Raw genomic sequence first — 16568 nt, forward strand, 5'->3', positions numbered from 1 at the left:
ACGGGACGTAACAGCCGCCCTAGGGCTGGAACTCAACACCATCACCCTACATCGTGCCCGGCCTCGATATATTGCGGGCTTCGATGCTCTTTCCACCGCACTGGCACACGGCATCCATGACCTCACCAACAGAGAAGGGAAGCCATTGTCCATCGCTTGTCCTGCTCCTTGCCTCGACCCACATCACCGCCCCCACCACGATCCTCGCAGGCAATACATAAATCTGATTCCATACCAAGACCGCTACAGCCGGATGCGTCATAGCCAGTTGCTGAAGCTGGAGAGACGGCCAATGCAGCCCGGCACCCGCCATGGAGTTGCCCACAGATGAACACGTCTATACCGGAGACCCGCCCAAGCAGCGGACTCTTCCTGCCGACCTCCCACGCTCGCTCGACGACCGCAGGAATGTGCCGATAATAGCGGAGGAGACTGAGATGTACGATGCCTGGCAAGGTGAGGGCAGCCTGGCACGCTCGCTCGTCCTTGAATTGACTGAACCGTCTAGGACAGTCGCAGTTCCTCACAACGCCCGTTCCTGCCCGCCCAATTAGCTTCAACCTCTCCCTCGACGATCCGAGCTACGGGGACGAACACGCCGTACAGAACCTCGAAGACAGCGATAGCCGGCTTGTCCAGATGCTAGCGAACCAGGCCCGGTTGAAAAGCGATAATCCGGCCGCCGGGGACGAGGCAAAAGTCATAACTGATGAATCGCTCTCAGTGGAAGAGAAACAGCAGGCTCTCCAGGGGCTGTTGAATCTGGCAGCGTCTAACGGGGATGTGGAGAGGGTCAAGCGCCTCGTCAGTGGAGATGCGAAGGAATACATCGATGTCAACGCCCACGACGCCGACGGGACGCCTCCGTTGATATACGCCAGCTGCTTCGGACACGAGGAAGTGGTTGCCGCACTTATCGCGGCGGGCGCAGACGTCGACCGACAGGACCGGAATAGATGGAGCTCACTGATGTGGGCCATGACAAACCGTCATAAAGGGATAGCCAAGCTGTTACTCGATAATGGCGCATCCCCGGAAGTCAAATCATCATCGGGAAGGACTGCATATGATTTCGTCGAGCCGAACAGCGAGATTTCAGAGTATCTGCATGAGAGTGGATACAATATCGGAAGCGTTGGAGTCAGTGGCGGCGATTTCTACACAAGCGGATTCTCACAGGATCGGTTCGAGGAGGAGATGGCAGAAAACGAAATGAAGAGACGCATGATGATGGAAAGCGCCATCAACTTGGAAGTTGACCTGGGCAATCTTGGCCTAGATGAGCAGCCTGAGGTAAGCCACTGTTTCCATTATATGCGATGGCGATTCTAAGAACCAGCAGTCTCCTGAAGAACTTGAAGAGGTCCAGGAGTTTGTGTGGGATCGGTGTCTGAACGATCAGATGTTCGTTTTTCAAGAGAACGAGTTAGACCGCATCCTGGACATAATCATAACCAACATGACACCACAAAGATCTCCGTCGCAGAAGCCTGTGCCGGCCAACATACTCTTTTTGAGTGCCCGGTACGCATTTTACCATTCGAGTCCTGAGCTACTGGAGACTCTGCTAGTTTCTGCCATGGACAGGATCAACGAAGTCATTGAAAAACACCAATGGGATATGACAATCCTAGCATTTTGGATGTCCAACGCGACTTTACTTCTACATTACCTCAAAAAGGATGGAGGCCTTGTGCAAGCGACATCCGAATTTCAACTGCAGATGGCCGAGCTTATTAACGAAATCTTCATCTTGATAATACGAGATGCTGAACGCAGGATGGACAAGGTTCTTGACACGGCAATGCTAGATCACGAAACAATACCTGGATTTGAGGACGTTCACTTCCAACACGAGTGGAAGATATTTCGTACCAAAGCCAAGGCGAAACCAGTAGAACCCTTCGAAAAACGCTACCGTCCTCCATCCCCGAAGCGACGAGCCCAAGTATCGCCCCGAAATATCACATCACTGCTCTCTTCCACTTTGTTCGTTCTCGATCTTTACGACATACACTCTGTGATAACCTCACAGATCTTATCACAGCTCATTTATTGGCTAGCTGCTGAGCTTTTCAACCGTATCATGGCGAACAGGAAGTACCTCGCGAGGACCAAGGCCATGCAAATTCGAATGAACATCTCGTCCTTAGAGGAGTGGGCCCGCACCAACAACCGTCAACCAGAGCACTACGAAAATGGGTCTTTGACTTCTACAGGGGAGGCAACAGTCGACGCCGCCCGACGCCACCTCGAACCAGTCGTGCAGCTACTCCAATGGCTCCAGTGTTTTTCTTCCCTTGGCGGTGACTTGGAGTCGCTCAAGGGTACCGTTCAACAGCTCCCGAGACTGTCACCGCAACAGCTCATCCACGCTGTGAAATACTACAGGGCAGAAGTAGGGGAGAAGGGATTGCCGAAGGATGCGATGAAGTGGCTTGCTAGTCTGCAAAAAGCTGCTGCAGAACGGAAAACAAGACCACGGAAACATTCGGGTGCATCTCCAAACTCACAGAAAGCAGCCGATTCATCACCTTCAACACCTGTGAGGCCTGGACAACAGCAGGCATTCTCGCCATCGCCTGCTCTTTCCAAGCAGTCTGAAGATGATGAAGAGGAGGCCCCAGAACATTTGCTCATGGATCCTTCGTTGATGCTCCCGTTCTCACTGCCAACCTCTACGGATATGCTGATAAGCTATGGAGCCGGCTTCGGGGGACTCAACAAGGAGCGGGAGCGAAAATACCTGCCCACCGTTCCACCAGAGTTTCTAGCGAAGCTCGACTTGAATGGCAACAAGAACGGAGGGAACATTTACGCAAACTCAAAGTGGGACGACGAATCGTACAGCTAGTGCATTCGGGAGCATTTTGTCAGACGGTTGTCGGCATAAAGGTTTATGATAGACGATCACCAAGTTTCAGCATGTCTGAAGGTCAGCGTGTCGTTTCCATCCGTGTTGTTTAGTTCTCTATTGGGTATGGGGGGAAAACTTTGATCATCGGAATGCTCCATGCTTTTCACGGACCTCGCCAAATCTTACCCTGCCACTATATACTTTCCTACCCCGCGGTGGGGTAGTTTCGGTCACGGCATTTTGGAGATAGCATGCGACACCGGACTTTTCATTCACCACAACACTTAAAGGCAATTGAATACCCACAAGTTTCATTCAAACCACACACAACATGGAAATTCCCGTCGTGACCCCCGAGATCCTCAAGATCAAGAGCATTGGCGCATCTAAGTCATACCCAGTAGCCGCAGATAAGATTGCGACAACCTTTGGATCACACTACATAGGTACACCCAACCCTCCCACTTCCAATACAGCCGGCAGCAACAGCCCCCCTACCTCCTACAAGAGCGAAATCGACATGCTAACAGTAGCTATTTCCCCCTAGATCTCATCTCCAAACCTCTGGGATCGCGCATCCTCGCCTTCAGTGACGGTTCGTAATCACAGTCTTCCCGATCACTGTCTTTCATCCACTAACTTGGGCGAAAGAATGGTTCGCGGCAGCAGATAATTTGACCACACCCACGGCCCCCGTCCGCAAGCCCGGCGTCTTCACCCATGCCGGCGCCTGGTACGATGGCTGGGAGACGCGCCGCCACAACACCGAGCCCGCCGACTGGGTCGTGATCCGGCTAGGCGTGGCCTCAGGGCGCGTCGCAGGCGTCGAAATCGATACCGCCTTCTTCGACGGCAACCACGCGCCCGCAATCGCCGTCGAAGGTACCTTCAGCGCCGACGACGAGGCGGTCAAGGACCCGAAGTTCGCGGGTTGGGAAAACATACTCGAGAAGCAGGAGTGTGGGCCCAGCCAGCGCCAGGCTTGGGCGCTCGAGGGCCTGACGGAGAAGGCGTACACGCATGTGCGGCTGCTGATGTACCCAGACGGCGGCATTGCGCGCTTCAGGCTCTACGGCGTCGCGCTGCCCGTCTTCCCCGCGAGCATCGACGATGTGTTCGACCTCGCGGCGACGGTCAACGGCGGCGTCGCGGTCAGCTGCTCGGATCAGCACTTCGGGACGAAGGATAACTTGCTCTTACCCGGCCGCGGGCACGATATGGGCGATGGGTGGGAGACGAAGCGGACGAGGGGCGAGCATGTCGACTGGACGATTGTCAGGCTGGGGACGAAGGGGGAGGTGGATAAGATTGTGGTGGACACGGCGCATTTTAGGGGGAATTTCCCGCAGAAGGTGCAGGTGTTTGCGGGGCTTTGGGAGAGTGGTGAGCCTGGCGCCGCGGATAAGGGCTGGGTGGAGGTGCTTGCGCCGCAAAAGGCGGGGCCGGATAAGGAGCATGAGTACCAGGGAGATGTGCTTAGCAATGTGAAGGGGGCGGTGTATTCGCATCTCAAGCTAGTCATTATCCCGGATGGGGGCGTGAAGCGGTTTAGAGTGTTTGGCAGAAGGAGGGTTTGAGGGGTTAGTAGCTTAGCGTGGTCGGTGGTTACTTGGTACACCAAAAACCCTACCATTTAATTAATCACACAAAACACAATGAGCAGAGCACTTACGCAGAGATAATGAGAATCATCTTACCAGCCTTCCGTGATAGACTGTCCTTAAATACGTTCAGCTCTCCGCGCAACTACACCTCCCTCCTACAATCGACATCCGCGTCCACGTCTACTCAAAGGTTCTCCAAAACCTCAACGACTTTTCGCAAGCCCAACTCTCCACACAGCTACTCATCCCTCCTATAATACACACTCGCATTGGCATCCGCCCAACGACCTAGCTCGAAGCCAACTCTCTCACGAAACCGACCACCTCACTCAGCCACCATGATTTTCCCCATTCTCATCCCCATCATCATCCCACTCATCATCCCAATCTTCTTCCCCATCGGCATGCCTATCATTTTCCCCATCATCTTCCCCCTGCTATTTCCTATCGCCACGACTTTCGCACTATTCAACCTCTTCGCTAGCCAGGGAATCTTTTATGCCGGCGGCGACCTCGACGATGACAACGATAACGAAGCTGCGGCCTATACCGACTCTGACGACGACTTTGAAATTATTTAGTATTGAGTGTGGTGGTGGGGTGGGGGGGGGGGGGGGGTGTGAGTGAGTCCTGCAGTAGGATTTTTTTCTACGTACTCCGCTAATGGAACAAGCAGCATACAATCAGGTTGTGACTGATAGGGGAGTTAGGACTTGAACGTATCTGGGTCTCGAAGAGGGCAAAGTTATTAGGAGTTGTGACGAGGGAATGTGGCATGCTGTAAGACTATCTAAATGTTAGCCTCTTGAATATTCAACGTTTCGAGGGGCTTAGTAACACTATAATTGATTCTGTTCACACTGTACACTGCCTTTTGACGTGAGCCTTTTGATTTATGTCGAAGGAGCCTGCAGCACCTTCTCTACTTGTTATCCCGCCCCTTCCTCGACCACGGGACACCATCAATTCAACCACGATCCACATCTTAGAGTGCAGTATTCCGTATTTAAGCCTCCGAATCTCTACTCCTCCCTCTATCCCATCACAGCTTCTATAATTGTCCTCCACATCAGTATGCTGTAATCTCAAACCCCCACGCTTCATGCTTCAACTTCATGGTCCTCGTCTTCGCTTCTGCGATCCTCACCTTCAGCATCCTCGTCCTCGGTACGACGATCTATGCTGCCAACGAGAGCGGAATACAAGGACACTCCACAAGGTACAAGAACCCATAACTCTACATGAAGATACATGCCTTTGCAAAAGAAGAAGTGACGACTAATAGGAGTTGGCGGGTACGACAGAATTTCGAAGTTCTTGGAGAGGTGAGTCTTCGATTCGAGCTGTCTGTTTGCGAATGAGGAAGCTGAAGCAGGCTTATAGAATGCCAATGACACCATTGAGAAGGCTTTAAGGAGTTGAGACTTTAACACTGGAGTGTGGTTCAAGGTGGAGGGTCCCACCATCTGTGCGCTCGGAATATGCTGGTTGAGGGAGTTGAGAACGTGGTTTAGTAGCTTTGGTATCTTTGAGAGAATTTTAGACCTTGTGAATGTTGAAGTTGGGGAGTAGGATAGAGTGATTCGAATCCCGGGGGAGGCGGAAGAGGGAGGCGGAGGGGGGTTTCCAATAACCAGGTCGAGGGTCCATACAGAACACGCAGATGTCACAGCTGGCCGATGTCACTCGATTCAAAGCAGAAAGAAGAGCTCACCTATACCAAACCTGTGACGCATGCAGCATAATCGCACCCTCACCATCCGCCTTCAAACAGATGAAGTTGTTGAGTTGAGAAGCAACTCCGCATGCATCTCGCTCACCGCCGTCGTCGTCAGCGCATCGTCAGTCCACTACACTTTCTCATGCATAAAGCCGCATTTCCGTTTGAGAGAGATGAGAAACCCGGGAATTCTCAAACCGCTAAAGAATTTTTCGATGATCTGGACTGAGGCTCATCCAGGTCCATGAACCGCTACGCTGTGAGGCGTGAAGCTAAGTCCCATGTCTCGTGAGTTGTATACTATAGTATAGGTGGGTTCCATACGTGAAATCCTGACGTTAAGTCGCGTTAGGGGTATAATTCGAGCCGCTGCTCATAGTAGAACCGCCGGTAATGCCTCGCCAACTTTAGTGCTGTGTATGGGATGGCAGAGGTGCACCGCTGCAAGTGATCGATGCACCGGTTTTGTGTGATTGGCTGTATCTGCATATATAGTAGCCATGTGATGATGGAGTGATCGTGCAGGTAGGTCAACTCAGTCTCAGGTGATAACAAACTTCCGTCTTCAGCACGCACCTTTTCACGATTTGTGGTCACCAACAAGCATACGCGGCAGTATACTTGACGGTAGGTAATAAAAGAAAGCGTGCGGCGAGAGTACCTGGCCCAGGGGCTCGCCTTACCGGCTAAACAAGCCCCCAAGAAGCGGTACTATGTAGATCGCGGCAGCTCCTAGCTTCCCGAGTTTGTGCAAGATAGGTGAAGGAGAGACTAGAGTGGTGGGTCTCTGAGGGACGGTAGGCGTGGAAATGTGGGGGTGTTTCACGCTTGTAATTACTTAGCGGAGGGCTGTGGTTGGGGGGATTTGCTGATGCTCCGGAGCTCCCTGAACCTCAGCTATGTAGTGTCAGCCGCGGCAAGGAGAGGATGGTAATCCCGAATGCCAGGAGAGGTGGCGTACGACACGGGAGAAGAGGAGAAGAAAGGAGGTCAATTTCCGGGTTTTCTCAATTCTCATAGGGTACCAGTAAAACTTGTGGAGTAACAGTTCGACTACCGTCGGACCAGGTGCCAGGCAGGTGGCGTGGTGTCCTATCAGTAGTTCGTATAGTATGTACACGTCCATGTACTTGCAGGCGTTCCGTGCCAACGTCGATATGAATCTGATTACTGCTCGCTAGAAGTACCGAACGCTTGCCCAGATCCTAGCATATGTTTAGTGCCGCGTTTCACCACTAGCTTCGTCATTGCAACGGTGCTTCTTGTGCATGACTGACGATCCTTCGCAGGTGAAGTAGGACGGGCATTGAAAAGGTGTGCAATTTGGGCGCCGTTGTGATTAGAAACCGATACCTGCCCGCATTCAGGGCGGCGGAGTGCATATTCCCGTCCCGGGGTAAGGCCCTGGGATATGTGCTGGGGTGTGTCCCGGGTGTACGCCGTGGAGTGGCTTCGATGAAATCTTCCAGAAGCATGGAGCACACACCGGGGATAAATGTGAGCCCTGTCGTTGTGGAGTGCAGCAACAATCTGGGATCCCCCTGCGAGGCACTACCTCGTCGTCGTCCATATGCAGAGTACAGCCTTCTTTCAGTGGTTGCATGACAAAATGGCTTGAAATTGCGGCACTATTCGACGCCATGCCCGGTCTTCGACCAGGGCCTCGTGGCTTGACACCACTTGCCACGCGACCGGCAGCCGCTCGCAGCTGTACTATGCCCAGTAACCCGTGGATCTCCACCTTGTAGATCATGCGCCTCCTTCTGTATTCTCCTCCTCGTCCCGTCATGAACGGCTCCAAATCTTCCATGACCGCATGCAGGACATTCAACACATGCCTGTATGGTGCCCCGTACATGCCTATCCAATCTGGACTATAGGAGTAGTATCGATCCCTTCCTAGTACCCTCCTCCACAACTTGTCCTGAGCTGATTGGCGTAACCCGTTTTCCGGCACGAGCTTCTTTGCACATCCTGCTCCTAAGCTTCGCTTGAGATCCGCGTCTCTTGACGCTGTTGAAATAGCCGAACCATGTTCTCTGCTCGGAAAGCACCGTTTCAAAAAGGTACGTCTAGCCACTTCATCCCATATGTCGTCGCACCAGCGAGATGGCAAACAGGTGATTTGTCGTGTCCAGGGAAGGGATCTTTTGGTGTCCTCTACTGGGAGTGCTGTCTGAGAGCAGGACAAACTTGAACTCCCGATCCATGTACCATCCACCTTGTTTCTCTACCCGTGCGGCCAGCGCAGTGCATCATATGACCGCTCATACTTTCGGCCCTGCGGATCGTAGAAACATTTGTCGCCTTTCCTCCGCTTCCCGAATGATCTCTGATGAGAGTCGCAGACTTGGCGCTAGATGTGCGTAGCGCTCGATTTCCAATACGACGTCGTCGATAATAATATCCATCTGATGTGGCGGTGGAAGGAGTGCTGAGAGGGAAGGAGACATGGTTGCACCCATGACTAGAAGTGTTTGAGACACAATTCTACAGACTGTCAGTATTGGACTCCGCTGTAAATTTTGGATAGCTTACGAAAGCGCTCCCTGCCATAAGTATGGAAGATGTCCGGCATGGCTATAGAGGGCGTTAGATCCTGTTAACTCTGAGTCAGATGCTGATATAACATACTGAGCCGTGATATGTTCCAGTTGCCGAATGCAAGCCTCGAGGCACTTTCTACAATTTTCTTGGACATTGGGATCCAAGGCGGTATTTTCGTCGTTTAGCACCGCTAGAATATAAGGCCTGAAAATGATGGTGCGACACGCAAAGTAACGTAATCTGAGTACCGTCTGAACATGGTTGGATAGCGGAACTCTGCTGTGAGGAAATTGGACTGGAAGTGGCAGTCCTTCATACCATTGAGCTAGTTGATACTCTAGCTCGGCTACTAGTGGTTCCAAAGCTGCAATTGAGGTGTTTGGCGAGGTTTTCGAGTAAATGAGATGGCTCACACGGTTGAGAAGGCGGCGAAGAGCAATTTCGGCCAGGAAGTACCAAAGCTCATCTCTGCCCATGCCCTCCTCATCTTCATCTTCGAAACCACCAGGGAGCCCAACCACTTCTTCAAATTGGACGATGCCAGAATGAGGGAGATCGAGCTCGGCCAAGAGATCACTACAACGCCGTTTGGTATCAGTCATGCCGTCCGTAGCCTCATCGCACGTGCAGAGAATAGACTGACCTTTCAAAGAGCAAAGTGTTCCAGTATACTCGTTCGCTCAATTCCTTTGCGTGAAGAGGAAACCTACCAGGAGCACTTAGAAGCAGCTGAAGCTTCATACTTGTGCTTGTCAACAAATTCCATGCTTCGAGCGGCCGTACAATGTAAAATAAGTATGCAGATGCCAATATATGACACTGGGCAGAGAGCATCGTATTCCTTGTCATGAGGCTTGGGAGTAAAGCCCAAGCCGCAGAGAAGTAAGCCAAGCCAGGAGCGTCCTTGTCGGCTGGCTGTTGAGATATGCTTCCGGCAGCTCCGGCAGCGCCTAGTGCCAGCACCAGGAGAACAATACAGCTTTCCGCTCCTTCACGGAAGCCATGTGAGAGCGCAGTACGGTAATAGCTATTCCAGGTATGTGGGTTGACGCATGCATACCAGACATTGACCCGTTCAAAGAATGCTTGCACGTAGGTTCCAGTGTTTGAGAGGTCTAAGCTGAGAGAAGTACCTAGGCAAAGAGGCTCCCGCGCCATTTCCAGTTGGAGAAGAACTTGAGGGTCATAAGGGCGCGATACCAGATCGCGTATCATCGGCCATTGGAGCAGATGAAGCGCCGGCGTCGTATGGATCTTTGGCATGGTCGATATATTTGACGATATGTTATGCCAAGTGCCCAGACCATTCATGGGAGGTATCATACCCATGACGGATAGATTACTGGTACTGCTTGCGAGTAGTTCTTCGTTGGTGCTATTACTGCCACTAGGCGAATGGGTTGGCAGCGAATAGCCACCGGCTAGATTCGACTGGAGAATACCTTCAATACGATTGAGGTGCTCCAGGATGAGTTTGTCGCCCGCATCAAGCTTGATACCAGGCTCTCTATACACGCACTCAGCATTGAGCTCTGTGCATAGTCGGCATTTGGGCCTTGATCCATCGCATCGAGACTTCCTCGAGCGGCAGATTTCGCACTACAAATATGTAAGTTGAAGGCTGATTAGTATGAAGTGGGATGGTGTTACCGCAATTGTTGCGCGTCTACGCGGATAGTCAATTGTGTCGCTGCTTTGACGTTTTTTGGGGTTGGAGCGAGAATCGTTGCTGGTCGGGCCATTGCCCTGCATCAGCCCATCGTGGGACATCTCCCGATCAGTCGAGGATTGGGACATGTTGCGTGGCCGTTTCTTGAAGCTTCTGGTTAAAAATCCGTTTCCTTGGTAGAAGCCATTCGGCGACTCTAAGAGGTGGAGAGATTTGAGAGTAGACTTAAGCGCAAAATTGCTTGCGTCTGGCAGATTGAAGAGGTCGAGGCAGAATGAGTCTCGCAGAAAATGGCCATTGGTGGTTGCTGCTGACACCGGACTAACATCTGGCGATGGAGTGACGCAAGCCATGATTGGCGGATGCAGGCACGGCGACCGGGAATGCTGCAAGATGTAATGGCGGCGGCGTACGAACCTAAAGCGGGGTTTAGGAGGCTTTCTTGACTTCAAAATCGAGAACGCGGTTGAGGGCCAAAATGTCAGCCTTCAATGAATTCGAAGAGAGCAGTGAGTCCAGCGACCGGTCATATGGAGGCCAGACGGGCAAATATCGATATATCACTGTGGGCCTGGCTGCTCCCAAAACCAGAACGAAATGAGCGGTGCCGATGCGGGGAGTAGGGCAGACCAGGCCACCGCCACCAGGTGTCACTGCACCAAAATCGTATGCACTCAATGTTGCGTGGACTAGGTGAGTGCCGGGCGCGTGAACGACGGTGTTTGTGACAAACCTGGCAGCCTTCACACACCTCCTTGACCCCGGAGTTTCTCAAACGCGTTATGATTATCTGGACCGACATGTGGAGCGCAGCCACACACCGGAGCCAGCGAGAGCTGCGTTCAAGCGACCAGCGCCGGCCGCACTGGGCACAGTGCACTTAAGCATGTGTAGAGAGCGCCGCGGTAGCACGAGGTGGGGACTCTGGGGAGAACGACGTCGTCGGACGCCGTTTCATACGGGCGCGTCCGTGCCATATACAGCCTAATGAGTGGCCACAAACGTCTTATCAGCGTCCGCTATTGTCGCGCACGTCTTGGTGTACGCTGCCGCCGTTGTCATCGACAGCAGCCTGGCAGCGGACCTGCAGACGGCTCCACGTGAGGTTTCCAGGATGCCAGATTCCAGCGCGGGCATCGATGATAGATTAAGGACAAACCGCCCATGTATCAGTCGACACCTCCGCTGCCTATGACAGCCTCGTGGGAGCCATGTTGCGCGTGGCCTGCCATATCCTTTGATGCCCAAGCAGCTTCCGCAGGCGTCAATCCCGGTCATAGAAGCCATGGAAGCTGGAGAAAGTGTGGAGTGCAACATCTGGGGTCCGGAGGAGTAAGCCCTTCTGCGTCCGGGGCTTTGCCCTCGCTTCTAGCGCTCCGGACTATGGCCAGTGGTGAGCTCTGGCTGCCGTCAAATGGTTGTGGTCGTGGTCGTCACCCTGGCGCTCGGCTCCGCTAACCTGCTTCGTATCGGCAGTGATTCTCCGTACTTTTCTAGGTGCACCTCTGCTGAGCAAGTATTCTACTTCGCAGAGCACTTCGTCGCGTGTCCCACAAATCGACCGCTAGAGAAGTTCCTGTGAAGGAAGGCTGGAGGTCGTGGGAATGAGGTAAGTGTGGAATACGGTAAACTGTTTGGCAGCGTCTGCCTCAGGAGATGCACGTCAAGCGGCTATCTACGCCAATCTCTGCGCCACAGCAGTGCGAATAAGCTTAATTATGTGCAACGCACTGGTCGCACAGCCACAAGGGTGTTGCTTCGAGCAGAGCAAGGGACTGCCTGTCTTCTCAATGTCCATGTTGCAGATGGCCCCGACTAGCACTGGTATAGTCATTGCCATCTCTTCTCGCACTCATACTCGAGACTTCTGACTGGTTACCTAGATTATTACGGTCTACACCAATTGACAAATGATTCAAGACCATACCGCGACACCGTACACTCGCTCCTCGACTGCGAGAACATATGGCTTACAATCTCAATGCGGGTGTTGGGTAACAATGCTGTTGGAACGCACGGGATGCTGTAGAAGGTGCCGGATCGCATGGGATACTATAAAGGGTGTCAGTCCGCTATGAACGGACTGATTACTGATGAGTGGATGCTACATCACTCCGTTGAAAAGAGGAGGTGAGGCAATGACAGATTATATGAGATCCACATATATTCCACGGTACTCCGGTATATCCAGGGTAGTCCGAACTATCATAGTCTCAAAAGCATTGGCTTGGTAGTAATAACGGGATACAATACATATGCCCTCTAAGGTCTAGCTGAAGAGTGCGCACGGGGCTGACTTCCGAGCTGCTGACGTCTATTCTAAGCACTTCATTTTACGTCCCCCACAGTCGAAGCATCTATCCAGAAAAAGAATCCCTTGGAGCTGAAACATTAAATTATTAATCCAGACCTCCAATTCAGCTGAAATGGTTCCCGAAACTCGATGTCACTGATTTGTTGACCTCACTTGCGGTAAAACGTCTATCCAAAGGCCGACATGGAACGCAAAGTATGGGCTGCGAGTATCACTTAAACACGAGGACCTACGGGTTCAGAGTTTCAGAAGCTGCCCTTACAAAACTTGACTCAGCTGTTCTACTATGGAGCTATAGTCACTTGTGGTACCGTCATTTCTCAAACCCGTCTCTGTTCAGCCAATCACGAATCTTCATGACAACCCTCATTAGTCTTACATCTAGAGGCGAAAAGCTTGGTCATTCGTGAATGGCACAAGGGGCAATGAGTACCATTTTTAGACCAGATTGTTTCCAAAGAGGCATTTATCCCTAGTAGAACTCGAATGCGTTCCCGCCTCTCACATGCCTTCCCTTGGGGGTCCACGATATTGATTAGAAGTATAAGTACAAACTTGCGATACTTCCGAAGTTTTATTATCCTTTGCAGTTGGGAATTACCACCACTCTACTAAGCTCTGATGACGAGACAGCGTGGCCATGCCGGCCTCTTCACTCGTCTGGCTCTCACATACTTTCTTTCCCTTAAAACGGCGACTGCGGCTACCCCTGACACTACCACCTGCATCCCAGTTTCTGCTGCAAATGCCATCGCGAACGGTGGATGTAGCCAGGTCAACGTTGGGGTACTCCAGGATGCTATTGCCCAATTTGATCCAATCTTCGATTATGGCGGCGTACCCCTCGTGACCTCCATCAAACAAACTGGCAATATCTTCGCTGCCATCGAGTACCTCTGCACTGATGATAAGGCAAACACTCCATCAGAGCCTGGGTGGACCATCCGATCACAGTAAGTTATGAGCATCCACACTCTCTTTCTGTGCCGCACTAATGATTTCTAGGCTGAACAATATTGCTGCTTGCGACAGCGTTTGTGGAACCTACTACACGTCTGATTCATGCGCATTCGCGGTCTTGTTATGCGACCAGTCTAAAGGTGATTGTGACGGTGCCAGTCTTTTACCAACCGGGAAGCCTAGTGGTCAACCGACCGCAGCGGAACTCCTAGCTTTAATTAAGAGCCTTCAAAACCAATACGCCGACCTTAAAGACGTTGTCCAAGCCTGGGTCGATTCACTTTCAACGAGCACAAAGCTAATCAAACGAGATTCCTCAAGCCAATATGAAATGGCTGTGTTTCGCTCGAATAACCTTAAATCCAACGTCCAGGATGCACAAGGCCCTATTGAAACAGCTTATGCAGAGAGTGTTATTAATACAGACACCCACAACACTTTCAACGAATTGGAGACCAACATAGACTCGGATACTGCAGCGCTATTGGGAGCGAGTGCGACTGATATCAGCTTTGCTAAACAATATGTAAGGCCCCTCATCCCCAATAGAACTCCTCTATATTAACCCAAGTCACTAGGCTGCCGGAATTCTAGTCAATCTGGGCTTGCTTGGAGTTCTCGCGGGTATATTGGCTGGTGCAGGTGGTGGTGGAGGAGGAGGAGGAAATCCCCCGACCACAGGTGTTCCGACTGCCACTGCCACCACAACAGCCTCATCCACGACATCGAGCTGCGTGGCAACTGGGTCGGCTACTCCTATCATCATTGTCACGAAGGAAGGCACGACGGAAGATCAATTCAACGCCCTGGTAAAGAGCCTACCATCCAACTCGAATAATGTTCAACGAACAGATGCCGAACTTGATAACTGGATATATCTTGCAACAATCGACCAGTGTACGGCTGAGGGCCTTTGGTCGAACTCAATTGTCCAGGCCATGGCTACCGATGCTGAGATCATACAATCGGACGCTGAAGCCACTGATCCGGTGGGCAGCACTAAACACAAGAAACGATCTCGGACTCCAGAGCGAGAAGCGAGATACACGAGAAAAGCCACGGCTAAATCATCCAGAGATGTTGATACTTCTACCGTTGAACGAGATACAATTCGGGACAACTCAAGTATAGGGAGTCTTCAGAAGCGAACGGATCCAGATGATCAAACACACTATGTGGTTCAAGATTCTAGCCCGGGTCACCTAGCATGGATCTCGCAGCTGTCGAGACAAACAGGAGTCACTGGCGCATCTTACAGTGACTTCGAGCAATTCCTATACGATGACAGAAGCATGCGATCTGTCAACCCTGACGTTGCTGTCTACGTAATCGACACTGGATTCAACAATGACCATGATGTAAGTAAGGAGATCCTGTTTCCGCTTTGAAAGTGCTAAAATGTCTAGGATTTTGGGTCGCGCGTCATGAAACAGCTTTCGGGAGACAATGCCGCTCAATCTGAGGCAGAAAACAATCACGGAACTTGCATGGCCTCACTTGCTGTTGGTATGACATCAGTATTCTTTTGACACCTCGCTCAGCCGCTTATTCACTATACCAGGAAGCTACTCGGGGGTGAAAAAAGATGCCCAACTAATCACGGTACAACTGAAAGTGAATGACGCGAGGACTTCCAGAGTCTCCAACGCCATATTCACGTTCGTCGACATCTTGGTACATGCCAAGCAGAACAACTTCCAAGGCCGATCTGTGGTTAGCATGTCATTTGGTGAGTATGTCCTGCGTGAGGACGAGCGCACGTTTTGATACTTATATTGCACAGGCGGCCCTAAAAGACTCTTGTGGTATACGCCAAATGATCCCAAGAACACGGATGTCTTCGCGATCTATCTCAATTTATTCTGGAAGGCCGGCATTGTCACTGTCTGTTCTGCAGGAAACTTTGGGGACCACCCAGATGCTAACGTTCAACGACTTGATTTCCAGACTCCACGCAGCAACGGCGGTTCTGGCACCCCTCTAATCGTTGTGGGAAACTCGCAGCCTGACGGAACGCCAAATGCAAAGTCTCAGACTTCCGACCCAGACGGCAAGGGCATCCTCTCGATCTACAACCTGGGCACAAATGTTCAGTGTGCATTCAAGACCACCAATAACGCATGGGGCAGAGACCCTGATGGCACCTCTCAAGCAACGGCTATCACGGCCGGCATGATCGCGTACTTCCTCAGCAACGCCGACCTGCAGAAAGAGTGGGCAAACACCGGAGTCTCTAACCTGCCAATGGCAGCTAAAAACTACCTGCTTGATCTTGGGAAACAGCAGAAAGGACGCAGTTGGACAGATGGTATTCCAAGAGCCAGTATCGGGGACATGGTGCCGTGTCAAAATGGAGTCGCTGGACCAGTTCCGATTCCCAACTTCCAGGTACCCGGGGATGGGACGGATTTGACTCTCCAGACGACGCCCGTCACGAATGGCCAGACAGTGGTGTTCAATCCTCTGGTGAGTTCCGAATCGTCACTTTGAAGTCTTTAAACTGACGTAACCTCTTAGCCGCAATGCTATGCTTTATAGTGGCCATTCAAGCCTTCATTCTGTCTGCACGTATTTGGCCTCGAAAAGAGACGACTTGGACTTGCCTGTCTGCTCCGCAGCGTCGACCCAAGAAGTCGCAATCTATAGATCTTCGAACAAAAATGTATATTATATAAGCTGGATACTACGTTTCAAATTGTTGTCTATCTACTGGCCATATACCATACCCACTATGTAACGGGGTGTACCCTAAAGCCAATCGAATACATCAATATATGTCCGTGCACTGCGCCTTTCGTGTTCACTTTCCACCCGACGCCGTACTCTTCGGCATAGAGTCAATTCTTCCCCTCCACAGCCCGAGGAGCCCATCTCACTACGATGCCGTCTTTCTTACC

The 16568-nt window shown here is 51.7% G+C and overlaps 6 protein-coding genes across 6 annotated transcripts; 4 read left to right on the forward strand and 2 right to left on the reverse strand.

Moving 5' to 3' along the window:
• Positions 1–119: 119 nt before the first annotated feature.
• On the forward strand, positions 120–3296 carry BDZ99DRAFT_464750 (DIL and ankyrin domain-containing protein). Its single transcript, XM_033720394.1, has 3 exons — positions 120–456; positions 509–1293; positions 1343–3296. The coding sequence occupies exons 1-3, from the start codon at positions 312–314 to the stop codon at positions 2852–2854; spliced, it is 2442 nt and encodes an 813-aa protein (XP_033574803.1). The 5' UTR covers positions 120–311; the 3' UTR covers positions 2855–3296.
• Positions 3116–4455, forward strand: BDZ99DRAFT_464751 (allantoicase). The gene is made up of 3 exons (XM_033720395.1): positions 3116–3303; positions 3405–3452; positions 3509–4455. The coding sequence occupies exons 1-3, from the start codon at positions 3189–3191 to the stop codon at positions 4432–4434; spliced, it is 1089 nt and encodes a 362-aa protein (XP_033574804.1). The 5' UTR covers positions 3116–3188; the 3' UTR covers positions 4435–4455.
• A 115-nt stretch (positions 4456–4570) lies between these two features.
• Positions 4571–5049, forward strand: BDZ99DRAFT_464752 (uncharacterized protein). Its single transcript, XM_033720396.1, has one exon. The coding sequence runs from the start codon at positions 4800–4802 to the stop codon at positions 5040–5042; it is 243 nt and encodes an 80-aa protein (XP_033574805.1). The 5' UTR covers positions 4571–4799; the 3' UTR covers positions 5043–5049.
• A 346-nt stretch (positions 5050–5395) lies between these two features.
• Positions 5396–6323, reverse strand: BDZ99DRAFT_67039 (uncharacterized protein). Its single transcript, XM_033728809.1, has 2 exons — positions 6182–6323; positions 5396–6133 (listed from the first exon to the last, which is right to left on the reverse strand). The coding sequence occupies exons 1-2, from the start codon at positions 6219–6221 to the stop codon at positions 5562–5564; spliced, it is 612 nt and encodes a 203-aa protein (XP_033574806.1). The 5' UTR covers positions 6222–6323; the 3' UTR covers positions 5396–5561.
• Positions 6324–8448: 2125 nt separating this feature from the next.
• BDZ99DRAFT_392311 (uncharacterized protein) lies at positions 8449–10480 on the reverse strand (the record flags this gene model as incomplete). Its single annotated transcript, XM_033715778.1, has 5 exons — positions 8449–8671; positions 8720–8761; positions 8816–9304; positions 9372–10327; positions 10379–10480. The coding sequence occupies 5 exons, from the start codon at positions 10478–10480 to the stop codon at positions 8449–8451; spliced, it is 1812 nt and encodes a 603-aa protein (XP_033574807.1).
• A 2852-nt stretch (positions 10481–13332) lies between these two features.
• Positions 13333–16383, forward strand: BDZ99DRAFT_500144 (subtilisin-like protein; the record flags this gene model as incomplete). Its single annotated transcript, XM_033723698.1, has 7 exons — positions 13333–13664; positions 13717–14197; positions 14250–15029; positions 15078–15177; positions 15233–15400; positions 15455–16137; positions 16189–16383. The coding sequence occupies 7 exons, from the start codon at positions 13333–13335 to the stop codon at positions 16207–16209; spliced, it is 2565 nt and encodes an 854-aa protein (XP_033574808.1). The 3' UTR covers positions 16210–16383.
• Between the last annotated feature and the right edge of the window lie 185 nt (positions 16384–16568).

The sequence above is a fragment of the Mytilinidion resinicola genome, assembly GCF_010093595.1.
Source record: "Mytilinidion resinicola strain CBS 304.34 unplaced genomic scaffold BDZ99scaffold_13, whole genome shotgun sequence".
Classification (NCBI taxonomy): domain Eukaryota; kingdom Fungi; phylum Ascomycota; class Dothideomycetes; order Mytilinidiales; family Mytilinidiaceae; genus Mytilinidion; species Mytilinidion resinicola.